Source organism: Montipora foliosa, chromosome 3, assembly GCF_036669935.1.
Source record: "Montipora foliosa isolate CH-2021 chromosome 3, ASM3666993v2, whole genome shotgun sequence".
Taxonomy (NCBI): Eukaryota; Metazoa; Cnidaria; class Anthozoa; order Scleractinia; family Acroporidae; genus Montipora; species Montipora foliosa.
Genome location: NC_090871.1, coordinates 55,204,670 through 55,232,453, shown reverse-complemented (window position 1 = coordinate 55,232,453; position 27,784 = coordinate 55,204,670). Strand labels below are relative to the sequence as shown.

The 27,784-nt window shown below is 40.9% G+C and overlaps 3 protein-coding genes across 3 annotated transcripts; all 3 read left to right on the top strand.

The window, feature by feature from the left end:
- The first annotated feature begins 1,967 nt into the window (after positions 1-1,967).
- Positions 1,968-10,272, top strand: LOC137997710 (D-inositol 3-phosphate glycosyltransferase-like). The gene is made up of 8 exons (XM_068843917.1): positions 1,968-2,061; positions 3,895-5,154; positions 6,912-6,986; positions 7,681-7,764; positions 7,871-7,930; positions 8,703-8,777; positions 9,208-9,279; positions 10,093-10,272. The coding sequence occupies exons 2-8, from the start codon at positions 3,966-3,968 to the stop codon at positions 10,125-10,127; spliced, it is 1,590 nt and encodes a 529-aa protein (XP_068700018.1). The 5' UTR covers positions 1,968-2,061; positions 3,895-3,965; the 3' UTR covers positions 10,128-10,272.
- An 8-nt stretch (positions 10,273-10,280) lies between these two features.
- On the top strand, positions 10,281-12,523 carry LOC137997704 (NLR family CARD domain-containing protein 3-like). Its single transcript, XM_068843904.1, has one exon. The coding sequence runs from the start codon at positions 10,294-10,296 to the stop codon at positions 12,391-12,393; it is 2,100 nt and encodes a 699-aa protein (XP_068700005.1). The 5' UTR covers positions 10,281-10,293; the 3' UTR covers positions 12,394-12,523.
- On the top strand, positions 12,394-15,068 carry LOC137997721 (protein NLRC3-like; the record flags this gene model as incomplete). Its single annotated transcript, XM_068843934.1, has 1 exon — positions 12,394-15,068. A coding segment is annotated over one exon (600 nt), but the record flags the coding sequence as incomplete, so codon positions are not given.
- Positions 15,069-27,784: the final 12,716 nt, after the last annotated feature.

Genomic DNA, 27,784 nt, shown 5'->3' with positions numbered 1-27,784 from the left:
ACACATATTTATTTATTAAAGACAATTTCTGAAATTGTCCAGATAGGTGCAAGGATCACTTTTATGTTTCAACCTAACAGACTTCAGACACTTACACATATTTGACTACTATATTTCTATGTATGACCTATCACCTCTAAATCTGTAATAGTAATGATCAGCAGTGTAACCCCTCCCCCCGTTTTGCTTTCTGGTTCTTTTGTGTTTTGTTTTATTTTTTCCTTACGAGCTTATTGTAACCTCTTTAATAAAATATGTATGGGGAATTGCTGTCTGCAGCACCTTTTCAGCCCTGTGCTGAGGCCCCATTAGGGAGGGGGCATATTGTTACTTTGCTGGACTGGGTTAACTTGGCCCCAGGACATAATAATCACGAGGCCGCATGGTATATTTAATGAAGTTAACACAACAGAAAACAAAATTTATGCTAGCAACTATGCACACCTTGCAATACAGGCATGAGGCACCCCCTCGGCCAGTTGCCGAGGATCTTATCCGGTGGTCCATACCAGAGGTGGGTATCATCCGCACCTCATTTCCTTCCAACTTGTGTCTATTGTCTTTTACTACGCACCAAACCATTAACTTGTAGTTTGCACTTGTAATTACAGTGTAACAAGTTCAACGTTTGTAAAGATGCAAGCCGGACTCCTGTAAAACGTTTATTTTACAGGTGTAATGCTGTTTATTGAACTCATTAATTGTGTGCACATGTAAAAACAAGGGTTCAACTTGTAAACTACACATGTAACTTTTTTGCTGTAAGTAGTGACCCCTGAATACATATATTGTACCATACCACACAGCTCTCAACAAGCTGTTTTTGTCTTGGGAATACAATCATGATCTGTGCTATTCATATCCCTCTCCTTCAAGTATCTAGCAACAATTCATATTTACTGTAATGTCAGTTACATCACAGTTTCATCCACAAGTGTGCAATGAAGGGGAATTGGTTCGATACCCGGTTGACATCGCAAATTAATTTCCATCAGTATCGAACCCATTCCCCTTCATTGCTTGGTTATGGATCAAAATATGACCACTTTTCCTGTCTTTCAAAGCCAATAAATAAGTGAAATTTCAATCAAATGGTTCTGTAATTGGGACAATTTTGGACAATTTTTTAAATCCCTCACTGTCCTCATTGATCGTTATAGAAAATAACTTTTGCATATAATTATTAAAACTATTTTATTTCGCAGTGTGCATCTTTGATTTTCTATGATAATATTTAGAATGAAATACCTTTTGCTGAACAAAATTTATAAGCGTAAATTATCAAATCCGTTGATAAAGAGCAAATTACCATTATTTTGTTTGATATGTAGAAAGATATGACAGCTATAAACACAATTTTCACTCTACCACCACTTCAGCACCACAGTTTGTTTAATTAAAAACTCAAAACCCTTGTGCACCTGTCTAACAGTTCAAATCCTAGATAAGTGGTCATCTACAGTGTACGGTAATATTGTGCTGACTTATATGAATAATAGCCAGAGTTCTTGCTTTATGTCTCTCACTGAATGTTTGCTGTAATTCATACCAAGTGAAGCTACATGCATGCGTTCATAACAGTTCATATATGATTATTTCATATACCATTTCATTATATAATTCATACCGTCTGCCCAAATGTGTGATAGAGCTATCACTGAATGTCTATAAATTCTAATGCATCAATCTATGATTGTATTACATTGTAATTAAAAGTGGCCTATTCATCATTTGAAACAGCAGCTCGATGTGTTAATACTGGATCAAATGCCACTAGGAAATTAGGAAACTGCGTTAATTTAAATTAACCCCTCGACTTTTTTAAATAAAGCAAATTAATTTAAAAAGAGCAATTTCTGCTTGTGACTTTTGTTGTGCTAATTGCATTTGAAAGGAATCATGACAAGTAAAATTTTCTTAGGCGGTTGGTGACTAATCATGAATCAATTTTCTTATGTTGAAGGATCCATAACTGTGCTAGGATAAACTGAAACATTGTGCATTGTCTCAGAAGGGCACGGTGGAAACACGTCAAGCTTAAAGCCGCTACTTGGAATTACAGTAAGTGTGAATTACGTAATCCATGGAATTGAGTCTAAAAAGAAACAAATTCGTTTCAATACAAGATGCTGAAATTAAGGGATGTCTCGAAAACGAAGACCCTAAGACTCTAACACCCCGATAGCTCGAAAAAAGTAACTCAAAACCCTCAATTTGGCCCTAGGTCCTCGGCCTAAACTCGGTTTTAAATATGGCGGATCACCCAGCTTTCACTTTGAAACAAGTTGTAGCGACGAAGGACTTGAACTTCGCATGAGGTGACTCAAAAAGCCAACTTTAGGCCTAGTGTTGACCAAATTGATGGTTTTTGAGGTCTGAGGGTCTTGGGGTCTTAGTTTTCGAGACACCCGAAATTAAGGGTCTCTGAAAGTCACATATTAACCCTTCAACGCTGGCAATTTACTTGTTGTAACAAAAGCATTGCTTTCACATTTTTTAGTTTCCTTTGATGTTGCTGATTAGTGAGTTTTTGCCCCCGCAGGGATTTTGCCTAGACCCGAGGAGGCATCATTGTAGCTAAGTCAGGGCTCGACATTGCGACTCACTGGTCGCCAATGCGACCAAAAATCAAGCGTTGGCGACTAGATTTTTAGAGCTAGTCGCCAGTGGGCGATTAACCTTCACCTTTTTCCTTCATCCTTTTAACCTCAAAGGCAAATCAACCGTAGTTTTGGATAAAATGCACAATTTATGCGCACAGAAATAACAAAACAAACCCACGACTCTTCTGGCTCTTCGATCTCCATGTTTCATAATCGAGCGCCATGTTTGATTCAGCAGCTGGTATTGCGGGCGCACTAAACAACACGTGCAATCATTGAAGCGTGAAGTTCACAACGAAGCCTTGGCTTTTTAGCGCTGAAAATATGGAAAACTGGTGATTGTTTATGTTCAGGTTCGTCTATTTATGTAAGCTATAGACTCGATGTTACATGGAAACTTGACAAAAGCGGAGGAAGCACAGGAAACGTGACTAAAGCTGATTTCACATTGATTATTTACCTCGTAATGCGTAATGATATATTTTACGATCCCTGGCTTCCTTTTAAGTTTTAGGGTCTTTTAGTATCTCAGTCTTAGAAGCTTAAGTGTACCTAAACTTAGGACTATGAAGAAGATTACATGTGTACATGATCATCAGAAAAATGAAGAAAAAAATATCAGTGAAAAAAATGGCGACTAAAAGTTAAGATCTGGCGACCAAAATTTTTGGATCAGTCGCCAATTGGCGCCTTACTAAAAATGTTAATTTCGAGCCCTGCAGCTTGCGCGTATATAGAGTTACAGAGATATATAGTTGCCCCCACGGGGATCCTGAGGAGGCATCTTTCTAGCTTGCGCGTATATAGAGTTACAGTGATATAGTATTACATATCTGGTATGCCAGAAAAAATCTCGATTTCCCAGAACTAGGCGCACTTTTGCTCACCATAATAAATGTTCGCAGCTAGTCTGACCAGGCGTTTCGTCTCGACCAAGAGAACTCTGAAGGTCTCTGCAGAGTCTTGTGGCCGAGAAGAAACGCCGCGTCAGACTAGCCACGAGCAATTCACAAGTATTTGGCAATAGTTTTGCTCAGTTTGTATAAATTTAACTCTTGATCGTACGGTTGGGAATCCCTCTGCGATAGTAGGCCAGACTATCAACGTTAAGAATTTGCGAACGGAACTTTGGGCGTGATGCTCAACGAGTTTGCGTATGAATTCTAAAGGTCTCTGAAGAGGCTCTTGGGCGGGATGAAACGCCGAGTCAGACTATAGCTAGCCGCAAGTATTTGATAATTGTTTTGCATAATGAATGTGTCTGGTAAGTTCCTTTTTTGTATGTGTTAAGGACACGGAATTCCTCTTGCTCAAGGTTCGTCCAACCCAGGGCAACAGCTTTAATTACCACAACAGTTAACTATGGCGTCAGGCACATGGCAGCAATCTCACGAACATGGCTCCAACAAAGTTCAAGTCATCATTTTGGCTTCTGAGTGGGGATCCAGTAAAGGCGGACTTTCCACAATCAACAGAGAGTTGGCCATACAGCTGGCCAAATTCTCAGAAGTCGAAATCACATACTTTTTACCGAAGTGTTCTGAGGAGGATAGGAAAGTAGCTCTCGGCCATGGCATAAAGATTCTTGAGGCAACACCACGGCCTGGGTTTGAAGAAATGGATTGGCTTAGCTTTCCCCCAACACATTTGAAGATTGATGTAATTGTTGGTCATGGTGTGAAACTCGGTCGTCAAGCACAAGTTATTCGTGACCATCACAAATGCGTGTGGTTTCAAGTAGTACACACTGACCCAGAGGAACTAGGCATGTTCAAATGTTACGAGAATCCAATCTCAAGGGGCGAGGAAAAGCACAATGTTGAAGTAGAGCTCTGCAAGATGGCTAATTTCGTTATAGGAGTCGGGCCCAAGCTGGCAGAGGCCTTTCGCAAATATCTCCGCTGTTGTGAAAAAGATCAAGATGTTTTTGAGTTCACTCCTGGTATTTTTGATGAATTTGTCAGCGTTCAACAAGTTCCTGAGGAAAGAAAACAATGCAGTGTCCTGGTTTTCGGTCGTGGAGATGCTGAAGACTTTGAGTTAAAAGGGTTCGACATTGCAGGAACATCTGTTGCGGCAATACCTGACACTCATCTTGTTTTTGTCGGAGCAGCCGAAGGAAAACATGAGGAGATCGCAAATCGATTGCTTAAATGCGGTGTTCCTAAAAATCGCCTTAGGGTGAGAGGATATATGAAAAGCCGAGGAAGCTTAAAGGAATTATTCAGTGAGGTTGATCTTGTACTCATGCCTTCTAGAACAGAAGGATTTGGTTTGGCAGGTCTGGAGGCTCTGTCAGCTGGGCTACCTGTGATCGTCAGCAAGAACTCTGGATTTGGAGAAGCCCTGTGCATTGTACCATTTGGTTCTTCATTCGTCATTGACTCTGAGGATCCCAATGCGTGGACAGCAGCTATCAAGGACATCTGGAACAAAAACAGGCACACAAGGCTTGTTGAGGCTGAGGTTTTGCGTGACTCCTATGGAACGATATATAGCTGGTCTGAGCAGTGCAAAGATCTTCTCAAAAAGATGATCAACTCGCTTAATGGTATGAACTAACAATGTATTTAAATCCCTTTATATCAAAATCGATTCACATCTAAATCTGCAATCCTGGCCATAAGTTGTTGGGACACCTCCCCTTTGTCGCTCTAAAACCCACGATTTCAACTACGTTCTTGACGTTTTAGAAAATGATGAATAGAAGTAAGTCTAATTGATTCCCCTCCCCCCAAGCAGTTTAGAACGAAAATGAAGCTATTCTGATGACCAGATCGGATGTGGTTAAAAAGGAAAAGGGTGTTGGAACCGAACGTGATTGCTGAAAAATCGTTATTTTTGGAATAAGACGTGAATATCTATCTTATAGTCACTTTAGTTGGAGAATACTGTTCTTGGGGGCGAACAATTCTTAAAACGTTGCTGTTCTGAAGCTATTGTCAAGGTTTTTTTTTTTTCAAGATTTTTATCAACGTGGACAGGGGGGGGGGGGAGGGGGGCAAACGGGTCTACGCGGTCTATGTCTTAAGAAATGCTGCCTGTCAAGTCATCTGCCGTGAACTGTCCCAACACTTGTGACCAGGATTGTAGAAAGTTGGTTAGCCGCCTGACGACCATGTAGAAATTTATTTTATCAAACGTTGATAAAGGTCGAATAACCACCGTGAAAGATTTGGAAAGCTAAATGTTTCACGGTGGTTATTCGACCTTTACCAACTCCCTTGATAAAATAAATTTCTGTTTCAATCTCCCACCGACGCAGCACAACAGTTTCTTTAGAAACTAAAATTTTGTTGGCGATCTTGTAGACATAAAATGGCGAAGGGCAGCTTCATTAACTCAAAATTTGATGGAAAAGGCAACTAAAAATCTAATTCACTGATACTGAATCGTTACAACGCTGAATAGAAAAATTAATACAGTCGAATTCAGTATCATATCCTGATTTTCTTGATAGTCATAATTTTTTTCTTAGCTGTGAGCGATTCACGTATTGTTCTGAAGTGCTAACCTTAGGCCTAATTACGCATAAAACAATATTTAGGCTTAACTGCTAGCACTTCTAAAGGGTTTGGGCTTTCCCTACATTATAACCTTAGTCTCCATTTTACCCACGGCCTGCAGTCAGCACTTTGCACTGACCAACTAAAAAATCCAACTTGAAAATCCAACTCGAAATCCTAACCCGGTAAATAAGACAACGTCACCGCTATCTTGTGCTTTTGCTAAAAAAGGAGAGTTCGTTTCCCGGGGGATTAGTTTCTTTATTTGGTCTTTATGATGTCATTTGCCTATGCCCTCTGTACACTTGAAGACACTGATAACCACTGATGGATATGGGGGCCACCATGAGCATTCCCTAAATTAACTTGTGATAACCTTTCCAATGTCAAAAATATAATTATCGACCCCAGTAGCTCTTTGGATTATTTCAAGTGAGCATCTGAATCTTTCCTGTGACCTTCTGTTTTTAAGGAAAAAAACTGAATTCTACCTCCCACCAACAATCTTGGACAAAATTAGGTGGGAAATGTGACACACCACTCAAAAATGGTCATTCCCTCGTTTGTCTGTGTAAGAAAAGATTAACTTCTGCGTACTTTCCCTCCTCCCCCTAATCCAATGTTGGCTAAGAAACGGCCAAAGGGTTGCACGGTAGTTTTCACCACATTATCAACATTGTTATAGGGTAGAGTGGGTACAAAATTGAGAGTGCATATCCAAGGATTTTCACTCCAGAATTTTTCCCCATACTTTATCCAAGAATTGCGGGTGTTTCAAATTTCTACTTTCAAATATTTACAGATATCTCTTTGACTGATCGTGGCCTTTCGCCAAAGAAAGCACGAGAAGAAGAGGAAGAGTCTAGGGAACAAGCAGGTAAAGTCATGTAAACCGAAGCAAATTTTAATCTGACTCTTAATTTAGCTGACAGAACAGTTCTTTGAATTAAGATTTTCTGGCAATTGCTAGTGTAAGGTAAAGTCTGCTACGAGCATAGAAGGCCCATCAGGCCGGCGCGTATCTCCGGTTTCCGTAGCATGAAGCGACTAGGAGTAATTTTACTCCCCCCTGGAGTGGAAGCCAGTCCATCGCAGGGTTACCCCAAGCATAAATTCGTCGGTACCCATTTATACACCTGGGTAGAGAAATGCACCGTGAGAGTAAAGTGTCTTGCCCAAGAACACAACACAATGTCTCCGGCCAGGACCAGAACCCGGACCACTCGATCCGGAGTCGAGCACACTAACCATGAGATCACCGCGCGAAATGTGTTGATGCACACTGTGGATACTGCTTGTGCAGTCTTATGTCTGCCAAACAACGAAACCTAGACACGTTCTTTTTATGTGTTGTGTTAGTTACGAACATTAGATAGTTTAGGTGCCTGCTGTCTAGCTAGAAGAATTCCCAAAAGGGTCAATCAAATGGCTCGCTGCTGGTAAGAGTTGTTGAGCCAGAAATAATGAGATTAAGCTTCAAATAAGCTCGTATTGTGTAAGCCGTTTATCATTTATGCGAATTCCAACTTACTGTAAAGTAATGTATGGTTTGTTGTATTTGACTTTTACAGATGTTTCTGCCAAGGAACAAACTCATCTCCTATTTACAAGTAAAGGCTTCCCATCTTCTTCTGTGGCTTCTCATCGAAGAGAAGGTATAAATGACCTTACGGGAATTTGACCATGTTGGATTCAATTTGACCATGTTTTTTTGTAACTCTGAAAGACTCACGTATTGTTCGCCTTCATTTATTTCGACAGATGCTTCCTGCGAGCCTCAGATGCCATCAGAAGCAAAAGGAAAATTAAAGAGAAAGCTCGGTAAGGAATAATTAGGACTTTCACAAGTACAAAGCGGCTGTTGGAAGGACAATTCTCGAATAGAGCCTGTTTACTCACGTGATAAGGTGCCTTGGTTTCTTTAACTGAACAAAAGATGCAACGTTCAATTCCCGGGGGATTAGGTTCTAGACATTACCGTGACAGCGCTTTCTTTATTTGGGCTTTCTGGCGTCATGAGCCTAAACGTTGCGTACACTTGAAGACACTGATAACCTCAGATGGATGCGGGGGACACCATGAGCATTGCCTGAATTGAAATTATGATAACCTTTCCAATATCAAAAATATAATTACCGACCTAAGTAGCACTTTGTATTATTTTTTTGTAAATAATTGCAATTGTTATTTGTTTACTCACGGAACACCTTAAGAGCGCTCAGGAGCTCGTTTAACATGTGTCCGTGCATTCCGGATCAAACCAGTTGGAATTTGGCAGTGTTGGTTTTTCTGGAGAGGAGAATACCGGAGTACTTGAGAAAGACCACTCGGAACAAGGAGATAACCAACAACAAACTAAACCCGCATATGACGCCGGCACCGAGAATCGAGCCTCGGGCACATTGGTGGGAGGCGAGTCCTTTCAGCCCTGCACCAGCCCTGTACCATCCCTGCGCCACCCCTGTGCCACCCCTGTGCCACCACTGCTCGAGTGAGCATCTTAATATTTTCTGTGACCTTTTGTTTTTAGGGCAAAAACTGAATTCTGCCTTCCACCCATGTGTTTCAGATTTTTGCTTTTAAATATTTACAGATATCTCTTTCACCGATCATGACCTTTCACAAAAGAAAGCAAGAGGAGAAGAGGAAGAGTCTAAGCAACATTCAGGTAAAGTCGTCTAAACCGAAGCAAGTTTTAATCTGATTCTAAATTTGACTGACTGATGCGTTTCGAATAAGGTTTTGTGGCAGTGGCTGATGTAGATTCTGCTTGTGCAGTCTAAACGTTTTGCCGAGGACATTTTGCAAAACAAGGAAACCTAGAAGTTCTCTTTATGTAGGTTGTGCAGGGGCGGATCCAGAATTTTCCATAGGAGGGGATGCATCACTAAGGAATGGCGTAGCTGACTGGTAACATATTTTTTTTTTTGCAGAATACCAGTTGTAGTAGAAAGCCGCAGGTTATCTCAGGTGGGGAGGGGTGGGGGGGGGGGGGGCAGAACTAGGGAGATAACGATTCAAATGAGCTCGTATCGTGTGCGCCGTTTATGCGAATGCCAACCTTCAGTCATGTATGGTTTGTTATGTGATTTTGACAGATGAACAACGTCAGGTCCTATTTACAAGCGAAACCTCTCCATCTTCTTCTCTGGCTTCTCATCGAATGAAAGGTATATGTGACCTTAAATAAGTGCGATAGAGGCAATTTGACCATGTTGGAAATCGACGCGGAGAAAAAAATCATACAATCTTAAAAATCAATATGTCCAAAATATTGCAGTAAAATGTGTTGCGCAAAAATGAGCAATTTTTACATATGAGCTTTTTTGCTTTTAAAGTGGATTTATTACTTCATTATAATTGTCACTGCATTTCTATTTGAATATATTATTATTCCTGTAATATTGTGTTGGTTTTATGTTAACTCGTGCTCGTTTTAGTTCTTACCTCTAAGCACTGTGATACGCAAGCCTAACACTTATGCACGCCGGCAGAAAACATTATGTGGGAATTTTTGTATGAAAACAAACGTGGATAGGACAACAGGTTCATTTAGAAACTCTGCTTGTGTGTGTACCAGAAATGACTTGTAAAGCTGCGATTCGTAGGAAAATCAGCCAAGAGGGCTTGCATACCACTGACACCTCTAAATTAACTCACAGGATCAAATTTAGCTTGTGATAGTCATTTTCCGACCCGCCAGCTTTTCAGCAAATATATTTGCGTCAGTACGTTCTCGCAATTTTTCACGAAATTTGACTCGCACACTTTATTTGTGTGAGTGATGAATCTTAATGTGAAGACCGATTAGCTAGGAAATCGGTAAGCCAAGAATAGTCTACCACAAGGAAGGGATGGATTTTCGCTTTCACATTGGAAATCGTCTCTCACTCCTGAAAAAAGGAAAAGCTAGTAACTCTGAGTCAATCAACTTCTAAATTGACCATATTTTCTTGGTGTTTGTTTGTTTGTTTGTTTTGCAGCTAGTAGACCCTCAAAAATTTGCTGTGTACTTTAGTCTTATTCAAAGAAAGCTGCTCCCTGGTTGTCACATTGTTCTTACTTCTCGTCACGAAGCAGGAAATAAAGTAAGACCTTGCTCGGACACACTGTTGGAGATTGTTGGATTTACGAGAAGTGATGCGGAGTGTTTTATAAGGAAGTATTTTCGACACGCAGAACAAATGGCAGAGAAGCTGATAAAAGAACTGTGGCATCCGCGCGATCATGATAATAATGATGATGATGACCAGAATATTGACGGACCTTTAGCAGAACTGACAAAAAACCCTTTAAATACACTTCTGCTTTGTGTGCTTTTCGAAGATTTTGGCGGCATTCTACCAAACAACAGAACACAGCTGTACGTAGAGATTGTTCTCTTCGTTTTGAGACGATACGAAACGAAGAACCACTTACCAAGTAGTGATAAAGACCTTCTAATAGTTTACAAGAAGGAACTGATGACCCTAGGAAGAATGGCCCAAGAATCTCTTTTTAAAGGAGAGCAGCATTTCGATGACGTCCGTTGGAATTTCACGGAAAGTCTTTTCATTAAATTTGGCTTTCTCGCGATCCAGGCTGGCTGTAGTAAGAGAACGCCTTTTTTCCGTTATAGCTTTTTTCACAAGAGTTTTCAAGAATTCTTTTCTGGTCTACATCTTGCGTTTTCTATCCTGGATGGAGAAATTGATAAGAAGTCAGTTCTGACTGACGAAAGATATTTTCGTGAACTAAATCAAGTTTTCATGTTCATGAGTGGAATCATATCCTCACAATCCGAGGAAACGGCAGTGTCGATTGTAACTAGTGTTGCCTCACTTGCAAGTGTGACAGGCCGCAAATCTCCGGCTGACCCGAACTCGTACCTGAAGCTGGGTTTGGACGTCATGGAGGAATGTAAAACTTGCTCCGAAAACCTGTATACTAAATTAGCTTATACCTTTGGCAAAAGTCTTGATTTGACGGAAATTCGAATATACTTCAAATCACGTACGACCATTGCTGCCTTTTCCCAGGCCCTCGCAGTAAACACCTCCCTTACTACTTTGTATTTGTCTCGGAACTCCATTGGTGATGAGGGTGCTACATCACTTTCCCAGGCCCTCGCAGTAAACACCTCCCTTACTACTTTGAAGTTGTCTTGGAACTCCATTGGTGAAGAGGGTGCTACTTCACTTTCCCAGGCCCTCGCAGTAAACACCTCCCTTACTACTTTGTATTTGTCTCAGAACTCCATTGGTGATGAGGGTGCTACATCACTTTCCCAGGCCCTCGCAGTAAACACCTCCCTTACTACTTTGAATTTGTCTTGGAACTCCATTGGTGATGAGGGTGCTACTTCACTTTCCCAGGCCCTCGCAGTAAACACCTCCCTTACTACTTTGGATTTGTCTCAGAACTGCATTGGTGATGAGGGTGCTACATCACTTTCCCAGGCCCTCGCAGTAAACACCTCCCTTACTACTTTGAATTTGTCTTGGAACTCCATTGGTGCTGAGGGTGCTACTTCACTTTCCCAGGCCCTCGCAGTAAACACCTCCCTTACTTCTTTGTATTTGTCTCGGAACTCCATTGGTGATGAGAGTGCTACATCACTTTCCCAGACCTTCGCAGTAAACACCTCCCTTACTACTTTGAAGTTGTCTCGGAACTCCATTGGTGATGAGTGTGCTACATCACTTTCCCAGACCTTCGCAGTAAACACCTCCCTTACTACTTTGAAGTTGTCTCGGAACTCCATTGGTGATGAGGGTGCTACATCACTTTCCCAGGCCCTCGCAGTAAACACCTCCCTTACTACTTTGAAGTTGTCTCGGAACTCCATTGGTGATGAGGGTGCTACATCACTTTCCCAGGCCCTCGCAGTAAACACCTCCCTTACTACTTTGAAGTTGTCTTGGAACTCCATTGGTGATGAGAGTGCTACATCACTTTCCCAGACCTTCGCAGTAAACACCTCCCTTACTACTTTGAAGTTGTCTCGGAACTCCATTGGTGATGAGTGTGCTACATCACTTTCCCAGGCCCTCGCAGTAAACACCTCCCTTACTACTTTGAAGTTGTCTTACAACTGCATTGGTGATGCGGGTGCTACTTCACTTTCCCAGGCCCTCGCAGTAAACACCTCCCTTACTACTTTGGTTTTGTCTGACATGTCCATTTCCATTGGTGCTGAGGGTGCTACTTCACTTTCCCAGGCCCTCGCAGTAAACACCTCCCTTACTACTTTGAAGTTGTCTTACAACTGCATTGGTGATGCGGGTGCTACTTCACTTTCCTAGGCCCTCGCAGTAAACACCTCCCTTACTACTTTGAAGTTGTCTTGCAACTCCATTGGTGCTGAGGGTGCTACTTCACTTTCCCAGGCCCTCGCAGTAAACACCTCCCTTACTACTTTGGATTTGTCTCAAAACTTTATTGGTGCTGAGGGTGCTACTTCACTTTCCCAGGCCCTCGCAGTAAACACCTCCCTTACTACTTTGAAGTTGTCTCACAACTCCATTGGTGATGAGAGTGCTACTTCACTTTCCCAGGCCCTCGCAGTAAACACCTCCCTTACTACTTTGAAGTTGTCTTGGAACTCCATTGGTGATGAGGGTGCTACTTCACTTTCCCAGGCCCTCGCAGTAAACACCTCCCTTACTACTTTGAAGTTGTCTCACAACTCCATTGGTGATGAGGGTGCTACTTCACTTTCCCAGGCCCTCGCAGTAAACGCCTCCGTTACTACTTTGAAATTGTCTGACAACTCCATTGGTGCTGAGGGTGCTACTTCACTTTCCCAGGCCCTTGCAGTAAACACCTCCCTGACTATGTTGAATTTGTCTGACAACTTCTTTGGTGCTCCTCCCCTTAGTTTTGACTCTCGCATGAAACTGTGATGAGCATGATATTCTTTCTAAAGGTTTCAGTGTTTACATCGACGCCAACAGGATCATGACTCACAATAAGCAAGGACAACGGCGACTACGAGAACATTGTTGTGTAAAAATATTATTTCCTTTTACTGTAATAATTTTCCATGTCTCTCCTCGGCTTGGAAAGTGTGAATATACAATCCAGGAATAAAACTGATGAATGCAGTGTGGATATTTAGAGAGAAAATAGTCATGTTCTCTCGTTCTCCACATGACCTCAAATTTGATCTTTCACGTCGTAGTCAAGACGAGAACGGCAAAAAAAATCTATCAAAATGTAAAACGCACGTGCAGGGCGTGCAAAGCTATTTTTTTGCCCACAAAATATGCAAATTTATGGCGTTCTCGTAGCCGTTGTCGTAGTCGTTGCTTAAGGTCCCTATTGTCTTTTAGTGTTGTTGTTGAATTTGACGACTATCTCACTTCACCTTCCCACCCCTTGTTTGTTGGTAAGCATGCACTAAAAGGTTAAAAGTCACTTTCTTGCTAGAGCGTCACGAGAAATGAAGGGTTACATACATAGAAGTACACCCAGTTTTTCCCTTGTGATATGTTTCAGTTAAAGTGTTGCTCTGATAAAAAATCACAGTCGAGTCTTTTTTTGTCATCGGATTTTGAAAGTGTGTTTGCGGAATACTTTACTAGCCAAATGTTTGGATTTTGCGGTCCTCCATTACATACGTTTAAAACTGACCGATTGGACATTAGTGGGTTGGATCTAAGGGTTAGGTGACGTTATTTACTCACTAGTTAAACGTTTCAGCGCGTGAATGCAGTTTATTATATATGCAAAACACGAGTTTAAATGTCTGAAAGCACGAAACTCCCCTGCTGCATATCAAGTCAGCCGCGTACACACGCGCTGTGACTTGAGTCTTTGACGTCATTTTCTCCTCGATCCAGCTCTCTCAAGAATTTAAAGTTGGTAATGGCAGACCATTTAAAAGGAGGATGTCAGTTAAAATCTTGAAATCAAAGCTTCAAACTTGGGTCACTTAGTGTTAAGTTAACGTAGTTTTGAAATCCAAAGAAAAAGAAGGATCGATTTTTTGGTCATAGTACAGCTTTAAGCTATTTTACATAAAATAGAAAGGAAGATGTGGTACTCAAGATGTCCGCATCGATGGTAGACAGCAGGCGCGCAATCCGATGACTTTTTATACTTCCGTCAGTTTTCCTTTTTGAATCTACTTCAATTTCACAAAGAACTCAAGCCGGTCAAATGCTAAAAGCGCCAGTTTCGTTGCACCACATTCTCTGTCTCTTTTTTAAAATAGACCAAATCGGCTAACTCAGTGTTGTGCCCAATTGAGATCCTTTGACAATAAAACGTTTTGTTCCAAGTATTTTCATATTATTTAAATGTGAATGCTACATTACCGTGTAAATGCATTATAAACCGCGAGAGATTTGAATGGAAACTTTTCCCCTAGTGTATAAACGTAGTCTAAGAAATGTGTCTGTACATGAATGCTCTTTACATGTTACATGCTAATAACAAATGAATTTTAGTGGCAACTATTTAAGGCACATGCTAGTTTCAATAGGCCATTCTCCAAATGTCAACTGTTATTCAGCTTGATAGTGAGGCGGTGAGGACAAAAAAGATCGAAACACTATGGAATGAATTTGAAAAATATTTACATATCATTCACTTTCCTTTGTCTTTGTCCTCTAAACCTCTCTTTCAAGCTTAATTTTAATATATTGAAAAAGGCCTATTCAGTGCTTTAATTGATGCATCAATATGCACGTTAATGTTGTTAGGTCTATTAAGCTGCAAAGATTGCTGCAGCTTTTCACATTCAGGTTCAACAAATCTGACAACATCCTTGTAAAGTAATTTGTTAAGGTGTTCGCTTAAATTGTGTTTTATTGTGTATAAGCGATATCTATATATTCCTGCGTTTTCAAGGCGAAACAAATAATCTTTTTTTGGTATCCTTTTTATGCAATTTTTTAAAGTTCTTATCAAGGAAATTTCTCGATTACTTTGCTTTGTGTAAATATGGGATTTTGTTTACGAATTAAATCAATTTAACAAGAGAGTTTGATCGGTTTATTCTACTTATCGGGAGCAGCGAGTTTAAGAGGGTCCTGATATGCTCTTACCTGAAGATTACCATAGAAACATCTTTCAACCCGAGTTCTAGGCTCATACCGTCATTTTCCGTAAGGTGCCAAAACGTTCATCCCCACGGTCAGGTTGTTAGGGCAATGAGAATTTCTTAAGGACGAAAAAGAAAACGTTTTCTTGTCTTCTTTTATTTCCTTTGTTAACCCTTTTATTCCCAAGATCGAAAAGTTCATTCTCCTAACGAGTACTATAGCTTTGTCTGTTGAGTAGTCATGAGAATTTGGTGTTAAATCACATCTCTAGCTGATAACTCTCTTTTTTTCTCAATACCGGTTTGACAGAGATTTTATAAAGATTATGACGAGAATTTACATGCTGATTACCCCTGGGAGTCAAAGACTGAGCCCTTACTCCACTATCTACCCCTGGGCACCCGAGTGCATGTCTCTTATAGCAGACACCCTTACGCCACTATCTACCCCTTAGTCTCCGAGTATATTTATCGTATCTGAAATGAATGCATATTTGAAGTGCGGGTTAAGACGAAAGAGAGAACTGATCCTCGCACTTATCTGGACAATTTAAGCAATTGTCTCTTATAGTAGACACCCTTACCCCACAATCTACCCCTTAGTCTCCAAGTATCTTTATCGTATCTGAAATGAATGCATATTTGAAGTGCGGGTTAAAGACGAAAGAGAGAAGTGATCCTCGCACTTATCTGGACAATTTAAGCAATTGTCTCTTATATTGGACACCCTTACCCCACGATATAGACAGCTGAAAAATTCATGTGGTGTTCAAATGAATGGCTGCCGTCATCAGTTGGTTCAGCACTCTACCGGCATCGTAGAGGTCATATGTTCGGATCCCATTGGAGTCACCTGAATTTTTCAGGTGTCAAAAAGAGACAGTTTCTTAAATTGTCCAGATCACTGCGACGACCACTTGTCTTTTTTGTTTATCGCATCTCTTGGTAAATGGAAATCATTTACATGGTGGCTTCGAAAATTCCGTCTCAAGTACCTCTCCCTCACGTGCTTGCTTGGAAAACCTAATCCGTTACATGTTCCTTAGACCAGGAAAAATGCACCTAGAGTTTCATGCCCTAAGACGTCTTCCTTTTCAAGACAGAGATTTAATAGCAGCCGAAATACGCACGAAAAGCTGCGGAACTCGAGTTTCAACAAGTGAGCCCCTGCAGGTTAATTGCGGGGAAACAAAAGCTCCCTGGATCGGTTCGCTACAAGACTCGAATAATACATTCTGATACCTTGCTCTTTAACAATCTTTTAACATGAGCGAAGAAAGTAGTGTACGCCTTAGGCGTTTCATTCTAGAGCGACAAACTTCAGCGCAATCAAGGTTCTTGGGACAGAAAGGAGATCCTGGCAAGGTTGTCGGTCGGAGAAATCACAGGAACTTTTTTCATTCTAGCGTCACATTTTTCGTTTTAGTGCTTGCTCGATAGCTTTCTTGGTAAGAAGAAAACAATTTCCGCCGAAAATTACCGTTTTCTAACCAAATTTTCCGTTACAGAGCAGATATTTTCATTACACACCGGAAAAGTCGTGCCGGCCACTCGGTGAACAAAATAATAAAATAAACGTTCAAGAATAAGCTTGAAATGAGCAAGAGTCTTTTGAGGTCACAAATCTTGTTTGCGTTCTGCTGGGCATTGTACTCCACTCTTTCTTTGTATTGTGTTTATCTGATCCGAGCATTGTACGCTTGGGATTATTTATTAGAAGATGCTGTGGAAACAATGGAAACTTAAGTTTCACTAGAAAGCAGATGGTGTAAGTTGTCTTGCTCAAGAAAGAAGTATGACAATTACCCACTATTTCCACCGAGATACATCTCAGTTTTGGCATTTTTCTCTGTCTTGGCGGGCCGAACGAGAAATATGGGGACTGGAGTAGACCGAAAAGAGAGAGCCTGCGCGCAGACCATAGCGTTGGAAGCTTATAAACCATATAGACTAAAATTCTTCTTTCAATTTTTGAGAGACATTTAATCGCCTTGACAGGGTTTTTGTTCGGCTACGCTCAGTGATTGGTAGACGAAAATGTCTTGCCAGCTTGCAGAACAATCAGAATCTCACACGCGTTTTGCCGCATCTCCTTAGCGCCGGCCTCACATACCTGCATCGCGTTCTGATTGGTTTAATTGCTTGTCTGTGTCCTGGGTGCTTAACCTTAATTAATAGCTTCAATTTGCGTTGCACGGCACTTTGAGAAAACGTTCCATGTTTGACACATTTGTTCTGCATCGTTTTAGGAAAACACACGGTCTTCCTTGTTAGTCTATCGAATGAACCATTGTTTTCTCTCACCTGTTTTAAATGCCGCTCCTTGTTGACCGAGTGTGAGCATTTATCTTCGTTGGAGGAGAACGCAAACGATTTGATACCAAGACTGTGAGACTGAAAGAAACAATAAGAGAGATTTCAATAGCTGCGTCGGCAGGTTTTTTTTTTCTTTCTGTAGTCATCACTTTGATTCGTTTTATTTGTTCCACTAATATTTTAACTCGACTGAACACGAGAAAATTGATACACTTTATCGCAGCGCATAACACATTTCACCATTTCTCCGAAAAAAACGTTGCCTTTAGGGAGCCACACAAGTTACACAATGTGAACTTAAACGGCAACCATTTGAGCCACTGACGAGTTGTTGAAAGACACGGGTTTGTCTGCGAGTCAACGTCACCCGATCGGCCTTTCTTTTTCTAAGAATTTCTTTATTGAAAAACAGTTTTGATATAGAGAAGATTCACATCCACAGACGAGGCCCAGTGGCATTTCATGTCCCTGAAAGTCGCCAATTTTAACCGTCAATTCGAAGACAGTTCGAGTCGGATCATCGTCTTAGAAATTTTCTCATGAATCATACCTGAAAGACTGAGAGATCAGTATGTAAATTCACCTCTCAATTTCAATTCACTGTCAGCTAAAAAAGTACTGAGAATGAAGATTATTGTCAGCTCAAGGGTACCACCCTGATAAACCATCCATTTTACTTCGTTTCTTTGCTGCCCCTGCCAAACAACGAGCAGGCTAGGTGAGAATACAAACTCAAACGTCTGTCGCACCAGTTTCATTTCTGCATGCCGGATAACCGGCACATATTTGTCATATAAAAAAGATCAATTTTTTACGCAGTGATTACAACCCATTGACTCCTGAGAATGACATTTAATAGATTTTGCTCTGTCTAACGCTAAACAATTTTATTAGTCAATGGGGTTCGGTTCAGGAGTCAATTGGTTAAAATTGCGCAAATTTGTATTGAGATAACGTCACTTGTTGCTGTCTCCGTTTCTTTGGTAGGAAGCTCCAGTATCTGAGAGCTTTTAAAAGAAACCACGAAGACTAGACGGGAACGAAAACATCTGACTCACTTCAAAATGCAACTTGACGCTATCTTAAAAACTCGGCGAGTATTCCATTTTGTCCACGTTTTACAATATGGGTGAAGTATTATCGTATAACTGGGTTGGTACGAGCGGTTTTCAAGTAAAGATTAAAAAATGACCGATTCAATGTTATATGCTCTCGTAGTCGTCATAACCTTAAATGATGTGGTTCTATCAAGTCGTTGTTTTGCAGAAGACCATAAAGGAATTTTCAAAATACGTGCCACACGTGCAGCACGATTATTTCTTTTTCTTTTTAAGGGGGGTGGCTCTTAACTACCAAACTGTTGCTATGGACCCCTTCAAATAATCATTTTTCGAGTCCCTTTAAATCTAGTTACTTTAATTTCGCCAATTGTGTTGTATCACTTCCATTTTTTGTCCAAATAGAAATGTCATGATCAGTTTACGAAAAATGATGGGACCGCCTCTTCCTTTTGTTTCCTGAGAGTTTTTGCATGTTTTTCACTGAAACGCACCGCAGAGGACTGGGACTAATTGCGCATGTGCCTTCTAATTGAAGTGATGTAAGATTGCCCATTGAAAAAAGATTTCATGGAACCATCCATGCAACCTTTTTGTAGGGCTCTTTGACTAAAAAGCTTCCTTAGCAAACATTGTCTTTCCGTAATTAAGTGCCACCTCCCTGAACCAAACATATTCTTGCTTTCTGGCGTTACCGTTGCCGCATTTGTCATCGTTTCTTTGGGAGTGAAACGGCGCAGCTGCGGCAACGACAACACCACAAAACAATAGGGAGTTTTAGCAATTAAGGAAAGCGGGAACTTTACTTCAAAATATAACTTAGCGCTACGTGAAGTATTTCGCGATTATTCTATCTTGTTCACCTTCAACAAAAGGGGCGAATTATCGTGTAACTGGATTTATAGGAAAGGTTCTAAAGTGAAGATAAAAAGTGAACGACTTTGTTGTATGCTCACGTTGTCGTCAAATTGCTCCTGAAATTGGGTGATTTCACGTTGTTGTTTTGTGGATTACGGCATTGAAATGCGTGCTGCACGTGCAGCACGAGTATTTTTCAATCCTTAACCAATGATATTCTTGCTTTGTGGCGTTGTCGTTGCCGAAGCCGAAGTCGTTGCTAAAACTCCCTAATATCATTGGATAACTGAAGGGGAAAAACAATCTTGCTGCACGTGCGACACGCACGGTAACACACACATATACGGTTCTGTGCCTAAATAACAAAGACCTGAAATCACCTAGTTGCTTTGTCGTACATCTTAAGGTCCCTACTTTAAGATCCACGACAGCAACCGGCGGCGAAAAACACGTCCCCTCGAAATATAATTTGCTCCATCGTAAGTCTCAGCCTTTTGCCATTATTCTTCCATCTTGTTCACGTGGCACAATGTGATCGAAGTATCCTAAAACTAAATTGGCTAGGAGCGGTTTCGGAGTAAAAATGGAGAACGAAAGGTTCACATTTGTATGATTACGTTGTCATAAAAACCTCAAATTTGAAGACCCGAAATTTATGGGAATGAATATGACACTCGACATATTTCTTTGTTTTACGTTTTTGTTTGCTGTTTTGGCCCTGACCATGCGCAAACCACACCCTTTTGTTCAAAATGCAGCCAATCAAAAGTTTCGATTAATTCATTCAAAAAGATTGCGCGTGGTCACGGTCTAGTTGACATGAAGCGCGATGTCACTGTTCTCGCTTTCGAAGTTTTATGAGTTTCACAACCGGTCCACCTATATGAACCTTGCTCAGAGTAACGCAAAAACATGAGCAGAGATGCTTGCCGCACGTTGAGCATGGTTTTTTTTCCTCTTTTAAATAATAGAACATTATCGCTATGTGACCTTGGCGTAGCCGCAGCCGTCGTCGTTTCTTAAACTTCCTCAGTCACTAAGGAGCATTAGCAACAGGGAGTTTAAAGTGCCCCTGTGACCAAAAAATCAATTCATATTTTTCTTTGGATTTGAAAACTATGTTAACAAAACACTAACTGACACACGTTTTAAGCCTCGATTTTAAAAAGACACCTCTTTATTTTAACTGTAATTTTCCTATTTAATGGTCTGCCATTACTAACATTATGTTCTTGAGAGAGTTGGATCGAGGAGAAAATGACGTCAAAGGCTCACTAGTTTAAGAATGCAATACGTGTGTACGCCGCAGAATTAATATGCAGCACGGGGGTTTTGGGCTTTCAGACTTTTAAACTCACGCTTTGCATATATTATAAGCTACGTTCACACGCTGAAATTTTAGGCTAGTGAGCCTCTGACGTCACTTTTCCCTGGATTCAACCGTCTGAGGTCCAATCGGTCAGTTTTGAACGTGAGTAATGGCGGACCATGAAATCCAAAACTTACACTCAAAAGTAAACGGCCTTTGGATAAAAACCAAAGCTGAAAATTTTGCCAGTCAGGTGTTAAGCAAACACACTTCCAAAATCTGAAGGAAAAAAGGAAGTGTTTTTTTTTTATCACAGGGGCACTCAAAGAAACGACGACGGTTACGACTGCGACAATGCCGCAAAACAGTAAATTCATTGGTTAAAAGAGCGTAAATAATCGTGCTACATGTGCAGCACGAATTTTAGCAAGTATGTTTGCCGCCCTCTGCATAACACGACCAACAACTTAAGCATGCAACATGAATGCGTCGCGTTTGATTGGTTTAATTGCTTGTCTGTGTTCTGGGTACTTAACCACCTTAAATAATAGCTTCAATTTTCGTTGCACGGCACTTTGAGAAAACGTTCCATGTTTTTTGACGCACTTGTTTTGCATCTTTTTAGGGAAAAGTCAAGACACGGTCTTTCATGATATTCTATCAAGTGAACCTTCTTTTCTCTCACCTGTTTTAAATGCTCCTCGTTGACTGAGTCTGCGCACTGCTCACTGAACTATCTTCCTCCTCGGAGAACGCACACGACTTGATACCAAGACTGTGAGACTGAAGGAAACAAAAAAAGGGATTTCATTAGCTGGGTCGGCAAGTTTTTTTCTTAATTATCTCCGTGCTTCGCTCACTCGTTCCCTTTACGCGATCCTTCAAACTCGTGAATAAAAATCATACGCGCTCACCAAACATGAAGTAACCTTTACTTATGTAATCATCACTTTGATTAGTTTTATTTGTATCGCTAATATTCTAAGTCTAACACCAGAAAATTGTTACACCAGCGCATAACACATTTTACCATTTGTCCGAGGAACCTCGCCTTTAGGGAGCCACACAAGTTACACAAAGTGAACTTAAACGGTAACTATTTGAGTCACGGACGAGTTGTTGTAGGACACGGGTTTGTCTGTGAGTCGGTAGTAACCAAAACGCGGGTCCGGAGCCTGGGTGCCTTTTCTTTTTCCATCTTTTTTTTGTTTCAATTTTTGTCGTTATGCTCCTGTACTGTTGTTTTCGAATGACCGGCATCTGTCCTTCATTTATGGTGGAAATTAGTCAAAAACATTAAGGACCTTATGGAAGCTGCGAAAGTTCGAAATCAGACTGTTTTTTTTAAATTTTTTTTTGTGTGTTTTAAATTCGAAGTTGGTTTTTGCGAGCATCTGACTTAGTCTTTCCGAAATTAAGAATTTCCGAAAATGCTGAAATTGGAGTTTATGAAATGAAATACACGCCAACTGCCAAAATCGCAGTTCCACGATGATCGTCACGCAGTCACGCAACGTTTTAATTTGCTCGTTTACTCGTGTTGAGGTCATGTTGTTGTCTGTCGTTACTAGAAACGGTTTGTGGTAAAGCCAGCATCCCACGGGAACTTGCTAGTCATTTCTATTCGGACGTCACGGGATCGAATCCAATATCACTATAAAAAAAGAATTGAAAACAATTTTGCGAAAACAAGCAAATGAGAACGTTGTGTAACGACTATCGTGCAACTGTGGCTATGTTCTGTTTCGTTTGAATTGTATTACGGAGGTTTTTACGAAGTAAACATTAAAATGTGGAGCTCAGCGAGTCTTCAGTGTCTCAAGCAGTTAGCGTATATTCCCAACAAAAACTCCAATTTCAGTCTGAAATTCTCTTAATTTCGAAAAACAAACAAAGATGCCTCTTTACGTAGCTTCCGTATGTTCCATATTTTTTTGACTAATTTCCACCATAAATGAAGGAAAGATGCCGAACATTCGAATATAACATTACAGGAGATTAATGTCAAAAATTGAAACAAAGAAAATGTGGAAAAAAAAAAAAGACACCCCGACCCCGGTGATCTGTGTATGAAGGGTGGGTGTGTGCTACAAAAAATACTTAACACCATCTTTTAACTACCAATGCTTACCCCCACTCAACCTCCCAATCCCAAACACGATTCTATAACTATAACTATAAATTACACCATTAAAAAGCTGCTTTTTGTAATACCGTGCGGTATAGAGCAATGCTGATTGCGCGTTTGAACGACCTGGGGGATTCTGCGCATCTTGCTTCACAAGGAAGGCCATTCTACAGCGTGGCGCCACTATAAAACTATTTTTGAAATAATTTGTATGCTAAATAGTCCCGAGCGAACCCATGTTGGCATTTGAATACCATGGTGGCCTTTTTTATGCTTAGCTGGCGATCAAGATTTTTCCACCCCATAATTTCCAACAATTTGGCCAGCATCAGCGTCAGAGAAGGGTAAAAACGCGAGCTGCTCTATTCTGCAATTTTTTCACCTGCGTCTTGTAAAGTTACCCCACAGGTTCCCCATTAAAGATGTTCAAGTAAGGTTGTCTGAGGAACCAAGTGCCTAACACGTTTCATGGTACCGATTCCAGAAGCGATCTTTTTGGTTAGTTTTTCGATGTGGCAATATTCCAGCTGAGTTCGTCGTCAAGTGTTACACCAAATGATTTTGTCTTGATCAGTTTTTTAACTCGGCCCTGCTTGATCTGTAGTTTCATTGGGTGTCAGATACATGCACCTGACCAAAATAAGGAATTACGATTAGCTAATATTAACCTTACAAATTATTGATGAGCTTGAGAATTATATTTGCAGTAACTTGCGTATATCTGGGAAGCGCTTTAGCCCAGTTCGTACTTCTAGTGGCATTAATGTAGAGGTTATCATATCCGAAAGGGATCTAGGTATGACACCTCTTGGAAGGCTCGCATAGTAATGATTGTCGCTAAAGCAAATAAGATGCTAGGCTTTCGTAAAAGCAACTACGCTGGTATGTTGGAAGTGCTGTGCTTTTGCGTTTTTACTGTGCCTTAGTGCACACCCAAACTCAGTTTGTTTTTGCTTTCAGTTTTGGGCACCGCAGTCAGTCATCGGCAACTGACTCCTGGTTGAAAACATTGAAAAGAGAGCTAAACGTTTAAGTTACGGAAATGTTATTTATCCTGTGGGGATCGCTTAGTCAAACTTAAGTTATTGCAACCTACTGTATAGAGTATCTTGACCTAATTTCTTTTATAAACGCCTTTACGGGCATATAGAACTACCTCTCGAGTTCAAATATTATTTTTCTTTTTCTTGCGGGTCAAAATGCGCCGCGCGTGCTCAGCATTGCATTTTAAGACAAATCTTTCTCGTTCATCTGTTTTTCGTGACAATTTCTTTAATTGAGTCATCTTACCAAGGGACTTTAAGGAACAAGAGTCTCTTGATTCGTTTCAGTCGCTAAGACTTTTAACGTTTTTGATTGCTATAATTTGTTCCTTTAAAGTATGTCTTAAATGTCGTGGTGGAAATATTGTTGAAAAATTTTGCCTGTACCTTCTAAGTGGTAGTCGTTAGTAGAATTCAATTATAGTCTTTAGTTTATAATTTATGTAGATTTTAGATCATAATTTGTAATTAGATTTGAGTTGCCATTTGGGTAAGAAGAGCTTTCTTGATATTTTTGGGGGTTAGGTTGGGTTGGGTGTTAAAACCTAGTAGGGGACAGTCCTATTGTTTGGCCCCTGTACAGTGTACAAAGCCTGAAATAATGATAACTTGGCGTATCCCTGACGCCGACCCAGGAATTTGCGCAGAACTTCGTTAGACAGATTCGCCCGAGGGTCAAGTAATGTGAACTATTTCCGAATACGTAAGCGGCGCCAATGACCCTATCCTAGTATCCACGCCTAGTCAGACAGGCATAAAGACATGAACAAGGAAAGGTTACGTTTTCACAAACGTTGGCCGTGTAGCACTTATATTTCAACAGACTTAACTGAATAGAGGGTAATGTGAAGTGCTAGATTTCTGTCCCATATGAACCATGTAAGCGCTAGCCCTACTGATGGAAATGGGGCCACACAAGGACAGAGAAACTCTAACGCTCACATGGTTCATATGGGATAGAAATCTAGCACTTCACATTACCCTCTATTCAGTTAAGCCCATAAAGACATGAACATTAACTGAGTTGACGACATCTAGCCTTAACAAAAAAAAACCCCTGGTAGTCATAACGTAGGTTTTGTGGCCAGCCAAAGACGCAAATGCTAGTTAATTTCAACCAAATGCAAAGTTTTAGTTGCAGCCAAACACCGAAGTGGCACCTGACGCTATAGCAGTTTGGAGTATTCCCCGGCCAGAAAGGCCCCTGTGAACAAACGATTCGAACTGAACGCCAAGTTCAGTGATGTGGTCCCCCAAAGCCAAACAGACAGACAAACGATTGGCATCCGACCCCAGTCCAGTATTCGTGCCCGGCCCGAGAGGCCCAAACATCAGCAATTTTAACGGAACCCGATGTTCAGGTACAGCCAAACACACTTTAGTGGCCACCTGAACCCAGTCCCAGCCAGAGAAACCTAAATGCAAACAAATTATTGCAACCGAATCCGCAACCTAGTTCCCAGGGTTCTCTCTTGCCCGTTCCCACGAAGTTGAGAGAACCTGGGACGAGGTTGCCAAATCCGAAGCTTGCTATTATGATCAAAAAATCATTTTCTTTTTTCTTCAGATTTTGAAAGTGTTTGGCTCAACACCTGATTGGCAAAACTCTGAACATTGATTTTTATCGAAAGGCTGTTTCGTTTAAGTATAAGAATTGCCCGAAACGGAAACACCATAATACTTGTTTGTCCACCCAAATTTTCAGTAAGCATTGTTTCCCATATGGGTTTCTCTTGGGACTTGCAAATGGTCCCAAGAGAAAAGAAAAACAATGCTTGTTCAAAATTTGGGTGGACAAAGAAAGAGTATTATGGAATTTTCCGTTTCGGGCAATTGGATTTCACGCTCCGCCATTACTTGACGATTGGACGTCAGAGGGTTGGATCTAGGAAGTGTGACGAGTGATGTCATTTTCTCACTAGCTTAAAATTTCAGCGTGGAAATGCTGCTTATTATAGATACAAAACACGAGTTTCAAATCTGAAAGTTTCAAATCTCCCGTGCTGAATATTAACTCAGCTGCGTTCACATGCATTGCATTCTAAAGCCCGGTTTCCACTTGAGCAAAGAAGAACAATCATAGGCGTAATGCGACGTTCACAAAGTGGAACAAGCGGATGAAAAGTTGGCATTCGCAATCGTAGTAACGTTGGAGTAGATCTAGTAGAGATTCAAGATGGCGTGCGAATCGTTGTGTTTGTGCTTCGGCCTAACACACTCCGGTCCCACTTGTGAAATAAGTACAAGAGCGAGATAAGAACAAGCACTTGGGCCACTTCAGTTAATCAAATGAAACAAAAAATTGCACTTTAACTGGCGCCCGAAGCTAATTCTGATCAGCATTCGTGCCCGCCCTGAAAAATCTAAATGCAATCTACATTTCAGTTTTTCTGAACGGGAGCGACTACTACGTGGCTCTTGCTCCTATTCGGTGTATTTCACTGCACTGAACTTGAATCCTCCTGGTGTTCAATTTATTTTTGTTTGGGACAACTACAAGCTGGCAATGCGTGTCTTTGGTAACAACTCAACCTCGTGTTTGTTGGCCCTGGTTTGTTGAATTTTCTTGCCTGTTGTTTACATTTGGGCCTCCCGAGCCGGCAAAAATACTGAACTACGTTGTAGGTTCGGATGCCAATTCAGTATGTTCGGCTGTAACTGAACTTCGTGTTTAATAGGTGGAATTGTTTTACTTTGGGTTTCCACCGAACCCTGAGATGCCACCAGCACCAAACATATAACATAATACGAGAAGCAAGTATTGATGATGTCCCAAATCAAAATAAGGTAACAAACAAGGAATTGGTAAATGCGAAATAACCTGACTAACAGAGGAACTCAGAAAAATTAACATTTGATCAGAGAAGCATAACGTGCCAAGTAATGAAACTGACTCCAGTTTGAAAAACAGAAAACATATCTACCTCTAAATTCGCCGCTTGAGGCGGAGCTTGTTGGATTTGTTGAACCGGAGGAGTCGGTGGTCCTGGCGCTTGGGGAGCTTTAACCATAGAAGGACAGGAAAAAAACGGAAGTCTTAGAACCAGCGGCCGTGGATTTTACGGCAAAAGAGATCAACAAAATGGAGCACTTTACCTTTATAGTCGCGAATATATAAACCGAGTGAATTCCACGCTTTGTTGTCACATTCCAGCGCTTAGTACACTCCCGAGGAGCATTTTGGCCAGTTTGAAGAAATATGTCAAAAACGAGTGCGAGTGCTTCATCAGGGGTTACAAACGTGGAGAAGCTAATAAAAGTACGGCGTGGTAGGAGAAGTACTGTTATTGTTTCGAGGTGTTTGAAACCTCTGATGGAACATGAAGCACGAGTTTTTGACATAACTTCTCCACCTTTTTTTTTATTTTATTATTACGTATGAAAGTTATGTGAGGATCTTTTGTTTTATTAGACAAGTGATAGTAATTTGAAAAGGAAATGAATCTAAAAGGTAGAACTTCCGAAGAAATTTACATAATAAGGCGTAATGGAGAGCGAGACAGAATCACGTCGTTTTCGCCTGCCAAAATCGTCTTCCAAAAAAAGTGATTCGGTTAAGGTAATTCCTTAGTATTGCATTGCACATCCTTACTGCGCACGATTTTCGCGTCATTAGCGCGCGCACATGAGCACGTGCGCGTACAAAAGGTAAGAAATTTCCCTCAAACTAAGCCCGATCGCGAAATAAATGCTCCTTTTCTCTCAAACCAGTACGGTGCCCCCCGATTTTTTTTCAGGTATTTGCTAAGAACAGTCTAATAAAGAACATATTTGAAGAAGAAAAAAAGTGTGATATTAGAAAATGAATTTTTTTGGAAACCAGTTCCGTACTGGGTGTATTTTGGCCAAGGCGAAGACTTCAAGCTAACCACAGAACTGTCCCAAAGAGTGCACTATTCCAACAACCAGGCAATAAAAAACGGCGTAAATGAAAC

Excerpts from the sequence above, each read along its gene's own strand:
- LOC137997704 (XM_068843904.1), top strand. The coding sequence starts at position 10,294 with ATGGCAGAGAAGCTGATAAAAGAACTGTGGCATCCGCGCGATCATGAT.
- LOC137997710 (XM_068843917.1), top strand. The coding sequence starts at position 3,966 with ATGGCGTCAGGCACATGGCAGCAATCTCACGAACATGGCTCCAACAAA. Across the intron at positions 8,778-9,207 it reads AGAGTCTAAGCAACATTCAG|ATGAACAACGTCAGGTCCTA; the intron begins GTAAAGTCGTCT and ends TGATTTTGACAG. Across the intron at positions 9,280-10,092 it reads GGCTTCTCATCGAATGAAAG|CTAGTAGACCCTCAAAAATT; the intron begins GTATATGTGACC and ends TTTGTTTTGCAG.